Source organism: Chlorocebus sabaeus, chromosome 10, assembly GCF_047675955.1.
Source record: "Chlorocebus sabaeus isolate Y175 chromosome 10, mChlSab1.0.hap1, whole genome shotgun sequence".
In the NCBI taxonomy this organism is placed as follows: Eukaryota; Metazoa; Chordata; class Mammalia; order Primates; family Cercopithecidae; genus Chlorocebus; species Chlorocebus sabaeus.
The window spans coordinates 64,928,152-64,944,627 of record NC_132913.1 but is presented as its reverse complement, the minus strand read 5'-3'; the positions used below and the strand labels follow the sequence as shown (position 1 = coordinate 64,944,627).

Genomic DNA, 16,476 nt, shown 5'->3' with positions numbered 1-16,476 from the left:
TAATGTTCTATAATTGTAGTGATAGTTGCTTAACTTTGTAAATATACTAAAAACCACTGCATTTTTTTTAAAAAGTAACTTTATAATATCCACTAGAAATTGAATAATTAAATAAATATGAACATTTTTTATAGCAAAGAGAACTATAGAGAAAATAAAACCTAATTTTTTTTTTTTTTTTTTTTTTTTTTTGAGATGGAGTCTTGCTCTGTTGCTCAGGCTGGTGTGCAGTGGCACAATTTCGGCTCACTGCAACCTCTGCCTCCTGGGTTCAAGTTATTCTCCTGCCTTAGCCTTCCAGGTAGCTGAGATCATAGGCGCCCATCACCACGCCCAGCTAATTTTTTGCATTTTTAGTAGAAACAAGGTTTCGCCATGTTGGCTAGGTTGGTCTCAAACTCCTGATCTCAAGTGATCCTCCTGCCTTGGCTTGAAAAAGTGCTGGAATTACAGGCATGAACCACCACACTTAGCCCAGAATAATATTTTTTAAAGAAATATTTTGTATATTTATTTATTTATTTATTTATTTATTTTTATTTTATTTTATTTTATTTGAGACAGAGTCTCACTCTGTCACCCAGGCTGAAATGCAGCGACACAATCATAGCTCAATACAGCCTCAACCTCTTGGGCTTAAGCAATCCTTTCACCTCAGCCTCCTGAGTCACTGAGACTACAAGTGTGTGCCACCACAGTTGGCTAACTTTTTTTTTTTTGGTAGGGACAGGGGCCTCACTCTGTTGTCCAGGCTGGTCTTGAATGCTTGGGCTCAAGTGATCCTCCCACCTCAACCTCTCAAAGTGCTAGGATTACATGCATGAGCCACCGCACCCAGCTCTAAAGAGACATTTTGGACCAAGACTCATATTATTCACAAGAGCTATCCCTCTCTCCAGCACATTTTCACAATTTTCTCTAAATTCCAGACTTCTTTCCTGCTATTTCCCATCTCCCATTGCAAGACAAGGATGAGAAGAGCCTGTGGTTATCAGTGACCTTCTCCCCAATTTGGAGATATTTTCCTCAGATTTGGCAGCTAGTGATTTCTGCCCCACCCACTCCCACTCTTGTTCATACATCTGAAGGATGCAGGACTTTTCCAACACCTCTGGACCAAGGGGATTGCTTGGCTCTGCCCTCATGGCCTATAAGGACACCAAAATGATGTGAATGCCATGTTTTATGTAGAGGAAAGATAAAACTTACTGTATAACATTAAGGGAGGGCAAGTTATAACTAGATAGCCCAGTCTTCTAGGTAAGTAAGGGCACAGGGGAGCTTCTCAGGCCTGGGCCTGACTCCTTAAGAACAAAGGGAGAGACAGTCTCACTGGCACAGAATTGGCAGTGTTTGTTCAGTGAATTAATTTTAACACTAAAATTCCAATTGATTGTTTCCCTTAAGTCTGCCCAACAGAAAAATGTCATTTATTTCTCTCAAAAATATACCTAAATTATCTCAAACATTATAACATCATAAAGCTTAAGGGCTGGAAATGAAGAGATAATGCGTACCATCCATCATCATCCACACAATGATAGATAAATATTTAAAAATTTATTAATGACAGAACCTTATTGAAAAACATATGTAATTGCCAAATCAACCCCTCACCCTGAAAAAGTAGTATAAATGGTTTCTATTTACAATAAAATTGCTTTTAAGGATATTTTCCAATCTGTCCCATTCTATCCCAACCTCTCACTATAGAAATAAAAACCTGCATTATTTTTGTGGCAGTAAAACATATTCCTTTCCCCTTGACCTGTACCCAATTCGCAGTGACCTGATGACTTGATTTAGTAGCAGTTGCTTATATTTGAAGATGGGTTTTTGCCCCAAGAAGTTGCACGCTAGAAAGTTCAAGTAAATTTGCTTACAAATCTCATAAAAAGAGGTAAAAACATTTCATTTCTCATCATGATAAAGGAAAAGAAAGTATGTGTAAAGATTGATTGTGATTTGTGAAGGGTTCAGTTTGTAAAAAATGGATCACTGTAGCAAAGTGTTTGACAAAGCACCCTGTAAAATACTTTGTTGTAGTAAAGCAAGGTTCTTCCCCCGCCCTCCTGATTCTAGGCAATTTTTGATCGGAACCGGAAAGATGAACTGCCTCGGTTGCAACTGGAGTGGATTGATAGCATCTGCATGCCTTTGTATCAGGTACTTTGATTTGGGAGGGCCTACATGTTCTGAGTGAATCAGAAAAGGAAAAGTGTGTGCTTCTCAAAAGCACTCATTTTAGGAGACATTTCCAGGGTATGTACATTGCTGAGAGCTCTGGCTGCAGTTTGTCTTTTTTGAACTTCTGACTGTCCCCTGTCTGGGAAGAGTTGGTTCTAAGAGGCTGCAGACCTGCATTCTCTACCTTCTAGGACATAATCTCCATGAGCCTCCACTCCCTCATCTGTAAACCAGGGATAATAAGATTTTATTTACTGTCTCTCAAACTGTGTCCCATAGAACATGAACATCCAGCCATCATCTAATAACTATCTGTTCAACAAAAGCTCACAGGGCCAAGAAACATATTTGAACTTGATCAACTCAATTTCTCAAACATATTTGACCATGGAATTTTTTTTAACAAATTTTCTTTATTAATATCATGTGAGAATAAGGATTCCAGGAAACTTAGTGTTCTGCTCTGACCCCACGGTCTGAGCGGGGGGGTTTTGTGACACACCTTCCAGCTTCAAAATCCACCTGTCTCTGAGATGCATGCGGCAAATCCTAACCAGTGAATTTTGAGCGAGATGCACTAATGACTCCAGCTTTGCTACTTGGTGTGTAGGCCTCTCCTTCTGAAAGGAGAAAAGTGTCGCTTTGAATGGTTCACACTCCATGTTTTGAGTACGGATCAGGGCTGGCGTCAGTTAACACTAACAGTTTAGTGTACATTGGCTTTTAATTCTACTTCTAAGCATTTGCTTTCATTTGTAAAAACCTGGCAAGTTCTTTACCCCCAACCTAGCTCAATCAGACCGAGCTGCTTTTCTAACTTCAAAGTGAGAAACATGCAGGGAAAGCAAAAGCTCTTTAGTTCCTCACCCTATGTAACCCTATTAAAAACACAGTATTGTTTTTTAAGGACCTCACAACCATCAAGTTCAAGATCATCTACCACTTCGTTTTCAGCACTTTTAGGAACTGCTGAGCCCTATCACAGAACCCTGAAAACAAACAGACAAACTTAGAATACTGTCTTGAAGATGGATATGTAATTTTTAATAACTATAACAAACAAAAATTCATTTTTGTTTTATATTAGTCATTAAATACATGATACCATAAAGTCAGGTAAAGTTTTAAAATAATCTACAATCGCTTATTTTAGTTAAAAAAGGAACATAATGTTCTTTTATTTAATAATGAAAGATTGGGCAAACAAAATAGAAAATGATGTATACTTTATTTTAAGGGGATCCTCAACTCTCTTTTCTTCCTGTTGGCTCCTCCCATCCTCAGTGTCTCTGAATAAGCAGGCCCCCATATGCAAAGCCCAACAACTTTTGGGTCACTTATATCTTGCTTTGTGAAACTGACCTGGACTATACATGTTGAATTACTTTTTAATGTTATTCAGTTTTGTGTGCACACTTAGGCAATAAATGGGATGAAGAAATTATTCGTGCAATTACTACATTCCTTTTACTTTGGGTAAAGCTTAGGAGGATGAAGACATGTATTGGGGTGGGAAGCTGATTAAGTTTTGGTACTAGTTTGCAAAGCTATTTTGGAGTGAACTCAAAGTCTACACACTCTTCCTATGTGATTGGTTATAGGAAAGGCTGTAAAGGATCCTCATATGGTTTTCCATGTTAATTTGCTTTATTACTAATTCACAATCCTTTAGGGCTTATCTTATGCTTCCTATTAAATGCTTTGAAATCTTTAGGTTACGAAGGAAGTTATTTGAATTTAAGTGGAAATAGCAATTTCTAGAATTTAGGGAGTAATATTATCCCTTCACATTATATATCATCCTGATTTTTCACATCTGTTTTACTTTACTGCTTATCTGTGGGTTAGATACCTCTGTTATTTTCAGCTGCAGGAAATTAACATACAGAAAGATTAAGTGATGGTCCCACCAAATGAGAGTTGTGTCCTGCTCACCCCTGACCTTTGTTTTGGTGTAGTGACCTTTCTACTGCCGTTCTTCACCTCTGATGGAAATTTCTTGCCCCATTTTTTATTATTTAACTAACTGGGGAGAGATGTGTCATGCTGAAAGGGAATATGGAAGGAGCTGTTTACAGAAGCTCATATTCATACTTGCTGCTGTATCTTTTCATTTAACAGGGGATGAAAATCTTGCTCTTTTTAATTCCTTATTATCACTAAGTAAAAAAAAATCTCATTATTTCATTTGTAAGTTTTAAATACAAGGCTTTGAAACCAATCATTTTAAGAGCCGTCAAACTGAAACTTTGTAGGGTAAGTTTAAGTATCCTCTCTGAGGGTCCTGTTTTATTTCATCTTAGGCAGTGTTCTCCCTTCCATCCACTATTTAACTGGATAATCTCACATTAACTGTTGGTGCTTCTGAACTGAAATCAAATTAGTCAGTGGGCAGGAATCACCATTAGTGGGAAGACACAACATCTTGAGGAAGTGACAAGCCAAGAAGGTCACTGATGTGACACCATTCACTGAGATAACTCAGTGAAAGTCAAGTTTGGGGTTTTGAACATAAAAATGCAATAATAAGGAGTCTGAGAGGATCAAAGACAAGTGGGAAGTGTGTAGGTGGCAGGAATCCCTGATGCGATTGGTCTGACATACAGCATCATAAGAATTCAGCTTCGCTTTACCATGTTGGTCTAGGCATACTGCAAAAGGATACCAAGGAGTACACATGAGACAAAGCATGTCCCCTCTGACAGCCAAGGCCTGACCCCAAGGTAGGGCAAGGTTGGATGGCAAGAACCTTCATGTAGAGCCCAAGGCAAGCACTCTCATAGAGAGAGCTGGGATCTTCCTGCTGGTGGAGAAGTTTGGAGAGTTGGAGTCTACAGAGGGTGGGAGTTGACCCAGAGCACCCCACGGCTGGAGGCTCCTGGGAACAGCAGTGGGACAGAACAGCGAGTTTGGCAGGGGCGGGTGGCCATGCAGCTGCACAGTAGACACACATATGGTTTGGGTACAGCTTTTTGACTTCATTGACTTTCACTGGGTAGTTCGGTTTTACTTCGTGGTTTTAAAAGGGTTCTGCTTGTCAAATATGAAATAGATAAAGCACTTTCTGCTTGTGCTCCTGTTTGCTGAGATTAGCTCTTCTCCAAGCAAAGGGTGAAGATTATCACTACTCTCAGGTGCCTGAAGGGCTACTTATTTATGTGCCTAGTTGGCAACCCACACCAGTATATTTCGGATGCCCAGTGCATTTAAAATCAAAACTCTTTTCTCTGAGATAGCTTCCAGTTCCACTCATTTTTTTTACTACATTGAGGGAAAACAATGAGGAACTCCCCCTCCTCCAAAATCTATTCACTAGGAAGTTATCTAAGTAATCTTGAGATTGACAGAAAGTGACAGACAGAAAATATATAAAAATATATAAATGAAACAGGAAAAAAAAACGATGTGCAGGTCCTCTTTACCATATGTATTGTCAACAAGAGAGGCTGACTGGTTCTATCTCAAGTGGAAAAAGACAACATGTCATTGTGGCATTGATTTAGCTCTCCCAACATGCCAGGTGGGTAGGACACACACACAGAACAGTCCCAGATCGATGGATAGTTATCTAATAAGGATGTAGGCCAGGCTTCTATCCATATGTTTATATGTGAGCATAGAGTTCGCTGGAACTTGCTGTCTTTTTAATCTTCAGACTTTTCCTTAAAGAGAGAGAGAGAGAGAGAGAGAAGGAGAGAGAGAGAGAGAGAAAAGAAAGAAAGAAAGAGAGAAAGAGACAGAAAGAGAAAGAAAAGAAAGAAAGAAAGAAAGAAAGAAAGAAAGAAAGAAAGAAAGAAAGAAAGAAAGAAAGAAAGAAAGAAAATGATTGTAACAGGATGAAGTCGTGATTTATGGGTGACAGCCTTTTAATCACGAAGGCAAGAGTGGGCAGGGAACCATCAAAGCACATTCCCCAAGAGAAGACTCAAGCCCTGGTTAGTTAGCTGTGTCCTAGCAGGGCATCTCGAAGGAATACATTGACATCTGATTCCTATGCGTTCTGCTGTCTTTGCACCCTGCTGGGGAACCATTAGCCCTGCTGCTCAACATCTTTGAAGGAAAAAAAAAAAAAGAAAGAAGGAAGAAAAAAAGACACAATCAAACTTTGTGTCATTGCCACACCAGCCTTAGGGATAAACAGAAACCCTCATGTCACAGTATCATTTTGAGCTTTTCTCTGCAATAGCAAGCTAAGTTCTGGCTCCTTATTTTCATTCTCAACTTAACCAAATCTCAGTGTACCTAGAATGTCAGAGGTGCAGAGTCATTATAAATCTTTTGTTTGTTAAGGACTGAGGGATTTAATTTTTATTATGAATATAATCCAATTTTTAACTCATCCCAAACTGGCTTTTGATTTTGGAGTGGATATTTTCTCACAGATAATGCAAAAGTACGTAATCTGGCCAGCATCTAGCCAGAATAATTTTCTGTTTCCATTAAGAGTAGGAAAATTTTGATAAGAGTAGTACCTCTTTATTAAAATGTCATGATGTTTCTGAAACAGGCAGGGCTTCTAATGTTAAGATTTACAGTAACCTTTGATTTTTTTCTCTGCCTTCACTCTTTTTTTTCTGAGATAGAATTTTGTTCTCATTGCCCAGGCTGGAGTGCAATGGCATGATCTCGCCTCACTGCAACTTCCATCTCCCGGGTTCAAGCGATTCTCCTGCCTCAGCCTCCTGAGTAGCTGAGAATACAGGCATGCCCACGCCCGGCTAATTTTTTTGTATTTTTAGTAGAGGCAGGGTTTCACCATGTTGGCCAGGCTGGTCTTGAACTCCTGACCTCAAGTGATCTGCAGACCTCAGCCTCCCAAAGTGCTGGGATTACAGGCATGAGCCTCCACGCCCAGCCTCTGCCTTCACTTTTAATGGTTATTTTGAAAAATGCATTCCACATGATGCAATATTAATAGGCTCTCTGGGAAAAAGGGAGAAAAAAACTTTAACATATAGTTGAAATAGTAGAGTGGGAGTTAGAAATTGATAAACTAGAAAAGAGGATATAAGGTGCCACTCCAGGACACTTTCTCTGGATACTGATGAAAGTACTTTAAAAGCAATCCAGTGTTCCCTAAGAACAACTTCATCAGATATTTAAAAAAAAAAAAAGGACACCACCCAAATCAGTTAGTTTCCTGTGTTTCTCTATGACTTTTAGTATTCTTGTGGATGAAAGGAAGAGATAGTTGGGTTTTGTTTCTTACTTATCCTTACAAAGGGGGGATATATATGGAATGCCATCATACGTAACTCAAAAAATATGGAAAGAAAGAAGGAGGGAGGAAGGGAGGAATGTAGGGAGGGAGAGAGAGAGGGAAGGAAAAAAAGAGGAGGAGGAGGGGAAGGGAGGAGAGGGGAGAGGAGGGAAGGAGAAGAGAGAGGGAAAGACAGAAGCAAGGAAGGAAGGAAGGAAAACAACTTCCTATATTCTCTATAACTGATCTATCTGGCTCCACTTTTTCCTGGTGATGGGGAGTAGGGTGGTGGCTGTGTTCAGGGACTATTATTTAAACTTCACTATATTAAAGTATCTCAGTCTCTTCGGGTTAAAGTACTCCCAGTCAGAGCTCTTTCTCCTCCCCAGCTGACATCTAGGTACCAAGGAACTCACCTATGGTTGTGATGATTTTGTGACCTTCAGGAGAAGGACGCCTGGTGCACATCTCGCCTGTTGGATCTTTCTGGGTTAACTGAGAAGTGGCTGGTCGCAACTCTGGCTGTGATGCCGTGCCAGCCCCGTGTGACTATGGTGTGGGTGTGATGAGCACTTTGTGCCAGCCCTGGCCACTAGCTGTGGCTGCTTAAGTCTGTGGTCCTTGTGGCAGCCTCTTGGCAAGCCCCCTGCACCACCCCCAGCAGCTTCCTGGCCAGTTCTAACTGACTGGTTCCCTTGGCATTTCCTCATTCCCCCTGGGGCACCCATGAACTCCCAGCTACTTTCTCGTTACCCTGCTGTCCACACAAATTTCTAAGTCTTTTCTAATATGCTGCCTGGGTGGTGCCAACTTGCCTTTAGGAAGATTCTATTATTTTCCTGAATTAGGGTCTGAAATTTGAAATATAAGCCCTCCCCTCACCTTTAAGGTTTGACCCCCAAGGAATGTGAAGCCAGGACTATTCACTTCTGATCTCCCTCTCTCTCACCTACCTCTTTCTGCCTCTCTCTCCTCTCTCTCTTTCTCCTCTTTTCTCTCTCCCTGCCCCTCTCCCTACTCCCCTCTTCCCCTAATATTTCCATTTGCTTTGCTTTTCCTGATGGGAACTATCCTTATATGGTCTCCTCTGTGTTCTTCCTGCTAGAGTTTTGTAGTAAAACTTGAAGATCTAACTTAGCCAGGTTTGGTTCTTAATAGAGAAAGGAGAAGGCCACTTCACCATGCAAAGCTACAAGCAGGGTTATTCTCTTTCAAAGCTGAATGATGGCAGCTTATTTCTAGCTGGGAACTGCCATTTGCCTGAAAGAGGGAAGCCTACTGAGATAATGGGAGAGGAGCCCCAGGCATCACCATTCAAACAGAATGGAAAATGCACTGGCTTACTATTCTCAAAATATTGTCCTTGTTACATAATAATGTACCCAAATCAGAGTGCTGCTGATAGTAAAGTCTGTTTATCTCAGAAAATATTCTATGTGTTTTTAGTCAAATATGAATGGAAGAGAAACATTAATATTCAAAAGTGTTGGTTTTATGTAATTTATAGGCCCCTCTACTACAGTCTATCTTCCAAATTTTTGACAAAATGATCTTTTTAAAAAAAAAAAAAAGTCTGATCACAGCATCTCCCTGCTTTAAAGACCTCAGGTTACTATCACAATCTATAAGGTACTTTCCAGAGTCCTTGGTTTAGCATTCAGAAACCCTCTCATTCATTCTGAAGCCCACACCTATTCCTTGGCTTCATCTCCTGTCACCCTGCCCACTTCCTTGCCAGATACCCTTTGCCCCAAGCACAGGACTCACCAGCCCTTTGGTCCATTTTCCCTGGGCTCTTCCTATGCCTGCTCGCTCTCATATCTGCCTGGAAGACACCAGCCCAAACTGTCACTTCTGTAAAACCTCTACTTCCCCACAACATTCCACAGCACTGTTTCCATCTCCTGATAACCACACACTCTGTGTGTGATTATCTTTCTGTCTCTTCCCCATTAGACTGGTTTCCTGGAGCCACCATATTCCTGGCACCTAGCACAGTGCTAGCACATTAGAGCTGCTCAGCCAATGTTTGTTGAGCAAAGGAATGAAGAAACAGAAATGTGAATGATAGGATGCAGTATAAGTAGTGGAATGTATGAAGTAAGCTTATAATGTCATTTAGTTATCACCTATAAATACAGTCATGTGTTGCTCAACAACAGGGATACATTCTGAGAAATGCATCTTTGACAATTTCATCATGCAAACATCATAGTGTACTTACACAAACCTATATTGTACAGCCTACTACACACCTAGGCTATATGGTATAACCTATTGCTCCCAGGCTACAAACCTGTACAGCATTTTACTGCACTGAATACTGTAAGCAACTGTATCACAATGGTAAATATTTGTGCATCTAAACATATTAAAACATAGAAAAGGTACAGTAGAAATATGGTATTATAACCTTATGGGGCCGTGGTTGTAGATATGGTCCATCATTGACTGAAATGCCATTATGAGGTACATGACTATGTATAAAACCTTTCATCAGAGTATGCACTGTTATATTCCTGCCCATAAGCTGGAGTATATGGCCTATGATATCTTTTTATAAAGTGGTTTGGTTCTCATCATAGTTGAGTTCTACTGTAAAGGGCCAGTTAATAGCCATGAATTTTTCAGAGCTTTGACTTTATCATCTAGGAAATACATTAAATTTTCTTTTATCCAGCATTGCCAGAAAATATAGTCCTCTAGTTATTTTAATATTCAGGTTAAGAGATGGAGCTAGCATATGTCACCGATAGATTTCAAGAAGTATATATTGTATATTGCATACATATGATTTTGAGAAATTATAATAAAATACTAAATTTATCATGATTATAATTTAATCTTTCTTTGACTTAGAAAACTTTCAGGATCCTCTAGTGTCTAAAAGTAATCAGTGCAAACATCAACTAAGAATATGCTCTGTTCTTAGCCAGGCATGGTGGTGTGTACTTGTAGTCTCAGCTACTTGGGAGTCTGTGGTGGGAGGATTGCCTGAGCCCAGGAGTTTGAGGCTGCAGTGAGCTATGATTGCAACACTGCACTCTAGCCAGGTGACAGAGCAAGACCCCATCTCTTTAAAAAAAAAAAAAAAGAAAGAAAGGAAAAGTAAAAAAAGCATGTGCTGGGTGGGAAGAAGTTCTGAGTAGCAGAGAGGACTCATTAATAGAAGAGCGATTAAGTTCCTCTTCCTTCCAACATTATGCATGATAATTGGCAGGTGAAGGCATCTCATACCCTTCGCTACATCTCAAAGTTCTTCCAGAATACTTGATGTTTGTCACCTCCAAAAAGGAGTTTGACCTGATAAACAACCATCTCTATGTATATTTTTTGATAAATAAAATGGACTATAATTTGTTTTATTTCATGCAACCTTGAAAAAAATACCCATTCTTAATATGTTAGTGTTAATATATTCCTATTCATATGTATTTTATGAGCTCAAACAGTGCCATGAATCCATATTAAAATGCTGGAATCCAGTGGAAAAAATACGATATACCCCCAATAAGGTTTTTGAGGACAGATTTAAGATAAGATCTTAATTCTTATCTTAAATTCTCCTTATCCAGCTGACCAACATATGTAACTCTTTTTTAAAAGGATTTCTGCTTTGGAATCATGAAGCTGAATGTCTCTTAACCCCAAGTCCTTACAAGGCTTGGAATGTTCTCTTCCCTTAAGTAACTATCTAGTTTTTTTAGAGAGCATACTTTAAAAAGCTTCTTTACCTCTTCTTCATGACCCTCTCTTCTTTGGCTCTCTTCAGAAGTAGGAAAGAAGCAGGAAGGGCAGGAGGAAAGGAGGGAGGAAGGAAAGAAGGAGAAATATATGTGAATGTTAAAAACTCTGCTGTTGAGGTATCAAAAGCAAATGAGAAGAGTAAAGAAAATATACATCACCTTAGAGAATACCTAAATTGTCATGAGTGACTGTTGGGAGAAATAAGAACCTCACATTCTCTTATATCTGATACCTCTTCATACTACTGTCCACATCCAAACACATTTTTACCAGGGTACATGAGTGTATTCTGGTAATACATCTGCTTTGGTCACTTAACATAAAGTTCTTAATATGTTTCCATGTTTCTACATAATTTTTACATTGTCCTTTTTTTTCTTTCTTTCCTTATGAGACAGAGTCTCACTCTATTACCCAGGCTGGAGTGCAATGGTGCAATCTCGGCTCACTGCAGCCTCTGCCTCCCAGACACAAGCAATATTCCTTCCTCAGCCTCCTGAGTAGCTGGGACTACAGGCGCATGCCACCACACCCGGCTAATTTTTTGTATTTTCGTAGAGACGAGGATTCACCACATTGCCCAGGCTGGTCTCCAACCTCTGAGCTAAAGTGATCCACCCGCCTTGGCCTCCCAAAGTGCTGGGATTACAGGCATGAGCCACCGCATCCAGCTTTCACATTATCCTTTGAAATGACAGTCTGGTATTCTGATCAATTGACTTGTTGTAATGTATTTAGTTATCCCCTACTTTTTTCCTAATAGAGATAATTCTGAAATGAGCACTTTGGCACCTCATTTTATTGACTTATTTAATACTATTAAGCATGATTAGAAATAATAAAGTTGCATTTCTTTTTTTCGAAGAAAGATATACACTCTGAAGGAAACAGAAAATAAGTGGAGATAAACTACCCTCAAATATTGGAAGCTAAGAAGGAAGTAATCTCCCAGAATGTCTGCACAAGGGGAGAGCAACAGGGAGCCAGCCCATCTGCCTTTCAGAAGGAATGCCTGAGAGGCTCAGGACTTAGGAACAGCCAAGAGTGGATATGTTAGTTTCCGAGGGCTGCTGTAACGAAGTACAGCAAACTGCGTGGCTTAAAATAACAGAAAAGTATTTGCTCACAGTTCTGGAAGCTAGAATTCAGCCACAAATTCTCTCCATGTGTCGACAGGACTGGTTCCTTGTGAAGCCTCTGAGGGAGAGTCCGTTCCATGCGTCTCTCCTCATTGCTGATGGCTGCTAGCAGTTCTTGACATCCTCTGCCTCTGTCTTCACATAACATTTTCTTGTGTCTGTGTTTTCACATGACCTTCTTATAAAGACACAAACCATTGGATTTAGGGCCCATTCTAATCCAATATGATCTCATCTTACCTTGATAACTAACATCTGCAAAGGCCCTATTTCCAAACACGGCCACATTCACAGGTACCCGGGTTAGAACTTCAACATAGCTTTTGGGAGGACACAAGTCAATTCACAACAGGGAGGTTGAGGAATCAGCCTGGAAACAAGAGGGAAAGAAAGGTTAGAAGTTGGTAAATGGGATCTCAGGAATCTCCCACAATCACACAGCCAGGTCAACAGACTGTGTAGCCACTGCCAAGTCAGAAGAGAGTTCTTCTCTCAGAGTACTCATGAAGAGAATCTGTGGCTGAAATCTAAAGCCCGTGGAATGATTTGCTGGACTCTCAGATGCCCTATGACTCTGCACCTGGAGTGCCAGCAGCCAGATACCCCCAGAAGCAGAAAAGTGGGATTCTTCTCTAGGGAAACAGAACAGCCTCAGAGAAAAGATCTGCATGGACTTGCACTTCAGATTCTCTCAATGAACCAATTTCCTGCAGGATGCCCTTAAAATGGAGCCACCAGTTGACAGTCACGGCTCTCCCACTTACCTGCCTTGGTCCACTTTGTACTCTGCCTTGAACAGGTCTTTCTCAATGCCTTGCATTTAAATATATGCAAACAGATAAGGGCCACAGAATGTTTGAGTAAAGACTTCAATATGAAAGAATAGATGCAAAGTAAAAAGCATGAAAGAGCAGGGAATTCAGAGCATACAGTGAAGGCAGGAAACAAAAGACAACTTCAGAAAAACTTCCAATGCCATCAAAAAGCTAAGAAATATGTTATAAAACAAGACCAAAATGCCTGGGGTATTTTTTCTTCTCTATTACTTTCTAGTTGTGCCATCATGATTTTTCTTCTTCATTTGGATCCCCTGTATTAGTAGGGTCTCCTGACTGCCTCCCTGCCAGCTGCCTCCACTCCGACCCCAGTCTCATACATATAGTCCCATCCTCCAGGCTCCATATCACCACCACAGCTATCCTCCCAAAGCGCAGCTGACTGCATGGCTCACCTGCTTAAAGTCCTTCGGGCCCTCCTTTCCCCTTACTACAGGAAAAAAATCTCAGTTGGCACAATTGACCTTCCCATCCCACCTCCTTTCTCTCCTTCCTTTGTACCCTCTGCTCTTGCCGTAAGTGGCCACCTGCCATTTCCCTAATTGCTACCTCACTAATGTTCCACACCCCGTGCCTGTGCTCACCCAGCCATCTGCAGGCCTACCTTCCCTCCTCTCCCCATGCAACTCCTAGTCTTACTTGAGGACTCTGCTCACATGACAGGCTCTTAGGAAACCTCTGTTTGCCCCCAGGAGGTAGATATTCTAGCCTCTGGGATCCTCTTTGTGTTCCTTCATTAGAACATCTTAATTGTTTACATTCACTGTCTCTGTTACTCAGGCAGGATGCCCAGCACAGCTGAATCTACCAACCTCCTCCCTCATCCAAGCTGCAGCAGCAGTGTGTGTGTTGTTACTAGCCACTGGGAGACCCCACAGGGCTGCCTCAGCAACACAGCAAGTGCAAGAGAGTGACAGGAACGGGAAAGATTGGGTTATCACATTGTTACTAGTAAGTGCTTGCATTTCCTCAGCATCTTGTGCTTTCAGGATGACCTGAAATAACCTATCACTCTTGAATTGCCCTGTGGTGGTGTTAACATTCCTGCCTTTATTTCACGGATGAGAAACTAGGGAGGTTATACTTGCTGCTCACAATGGCCTCAGTGAATTAGGGGAGTTTCAGCATCTGAACCAATAACTCCTACAAGCAGAGGGATGAGCTACAGAACCATAAAATAACAAAAAAGGACAAATTATTCTCCAAGCCTTTGATTTAATATATCATCATCGAATTACAGGTGATCTGAACAGCTGAAAAATCTAAAGAAGAAAGGAGAAATAGAGAAACAGAGACATACAGAAAGATAGCCAGCAGGAGGGAGAAGAAAGACTTAAGATGAGGGCCTAAGAGAAGGCAGTAAGGGCTGAGTGTTTTTATGAGTCCTCTTTCAAACCTGCCCTCTACACTCATAAACTGAGGGCTCACCATCCTCAGCTTTCTTTTTATGCTGATCACCACGGGCTTGTAGGTTTGGCTGAAAGCAGCTTCACTCTGCTACTTTTTAAAGGTTTTGGGCCTCACAAAGTGACTTTCTTCTTGGAGCAAATGGAATTGATGATAGACAATATCAACCTTTCCAAGAGTCTGAACCAAGGGAGGTGAAGTATGTGGAAAAGCTTTGGAAAGAGTACACCTATTATAGTTCAAGCCCTCCAGCATGTGAGTCACTATTGTTATCATTAATATCATCGCTCAACCTCAGTCTCTTTGCTGTAAATTTGGATATATAATAGCCAAGCTTCCTGCCTCACAAAGATGTAGCGAGTCCATAACAACATTTTTTGAGCACTTAGTATGTGCTCAAGACTAACTTTCCAAATATGATCTGATGTAATTCTCTTCACGATACCAAGTTAGATGCTATGAGGATCCTTTTTTTCAGATGTGAAAACTGAAGCTATAGAGCTTCTGTAACTTACCTAAGAATATATAGTAAGTGACAGAGCATAGATTCTTTCTGCTTTCAAATCTGTGACTCCTAACCAGTACGACTCAGTGCTGCCTGAGATAATATGTGTGCAGGCGTTAGTATTATACAAACCTGAGATCATTTATTGGGTCACCTTTAACAGAAGAAACGTGGTATTTTTATTCTAGAATAGTTAACTAGGTGAGTACCTGCAGACCATCTGTAGGAGGGGAAAGCAAAACCCTGAAAGGTCACTATTAAGTGACCTGACTTGATAATGGCAGAGCTGGGTTTAGAACCCAAGACTTTGGACTTTTAGTTTAAGGTTTGTTCCAATATATCCTACTATCTATGTATAAAATTTGAAATATATTACCTCAAAGTTTTCAAAACTATTCAAAGGAACAGAATTTTTAAAGGAAATCTACTCGAGTAGCAAGTTCTGCTTGCTTTCAAACAAGCGAAAAGCAGACTGAACCAGAGAGTTTGTTTTGAAGGGCAGCATGGTGAACCAAGATGCCTCCAAGAACAGGGGCAATGGAATGAAAAGTCAGCAAACAAGGTAGAAAAGACAGCCCTGATAGGGCCTGAGAAACTGAACAGAAAATCTGAAGGAAGATAAATGGATAATTTAACAGCCATTCAGTTTATAAGAAAGACAAAGAACAAGCTACATTGCATCAGAAAAGGACTAGAAATGATGATGGATGGGACCCTTCAAATGAGTGGTGAACACAACAGAATCACAGTTGCCTGCAGAATTCCCAGCTGAGGGCAAATTGGAGGAACTAAATAAGGATATGAGACTGATACGGATTGAAGAGTTTTTCAAAATCTATTTAATGGCCAGGCAGGAGACATTGATCGCTTTTCAGAGGAAATGTTGAGGGGCAATGAGGTAGTCAGCCTTTATTTGTGATGTGGATGGGGGAGTGGAAGGAGGGGGTGTTTATTTATATACAATGTTATTGCAACATACATTAAGGTATTAAAATTATTTTTGAATTATGGTGGTAAAGCACTAAATTCTTTTGATCTTTGTGGAAATAAGCATTTCTCCTTTTTGCCCCTGTACTTGTAAGCCTTTTTTTAACAATTAACCAATCAGATGCCTTAATACTTCTACACATGACCAAAGATTGCTATTTCCTTTATCTGTTCATGATAGACTTTTAAATTTTTTATTGCTAAATAGTTTAGACACCCTCAGTGAACACAATTCACGAAGTACAAAAGGCACAAATTATCAGAGAAAAGAGATCCTCCCTCACACTCCTTTTTGCAAGTCACCCAGTTCCTTTCACTGGGGCAACCATTGTTAACCAATTCTTGTGTATGCTTCTAAAGATAGTTAATACATGGATATAGTGTGTTTTTACACTGTTTTTAATACATAATGCTTATACATTGTTTTCTATGTAAATATAGTGCATATGCATGTATCTATACTATGCT

The 16,476-nt window shown here is 40.3% G+C and overlaps 1 protein-coding gene across 1 annotated transcript in view; it reads left to right on the top strand.

The window, feature by feature from the left end:
• Positions 1 to 16,476, top strand: part of PDE11A (phosphodiesterase 11A) — a 455,494-nt gene that overhangs the window by 416,836 nt on the left and 22,182 nt on the right. The window contains exon 19 of the mRNA XM_073019839.1: positions 2,083 to 2,166. Within this exon, the coding sequence (XP_072875940.1) occupies positions 2,083 to 2,166 (84 nt within the window). The remainder of the gene's footprint in view (positions 1 to 2,082; positions 2,167 to 16,476) is intronic.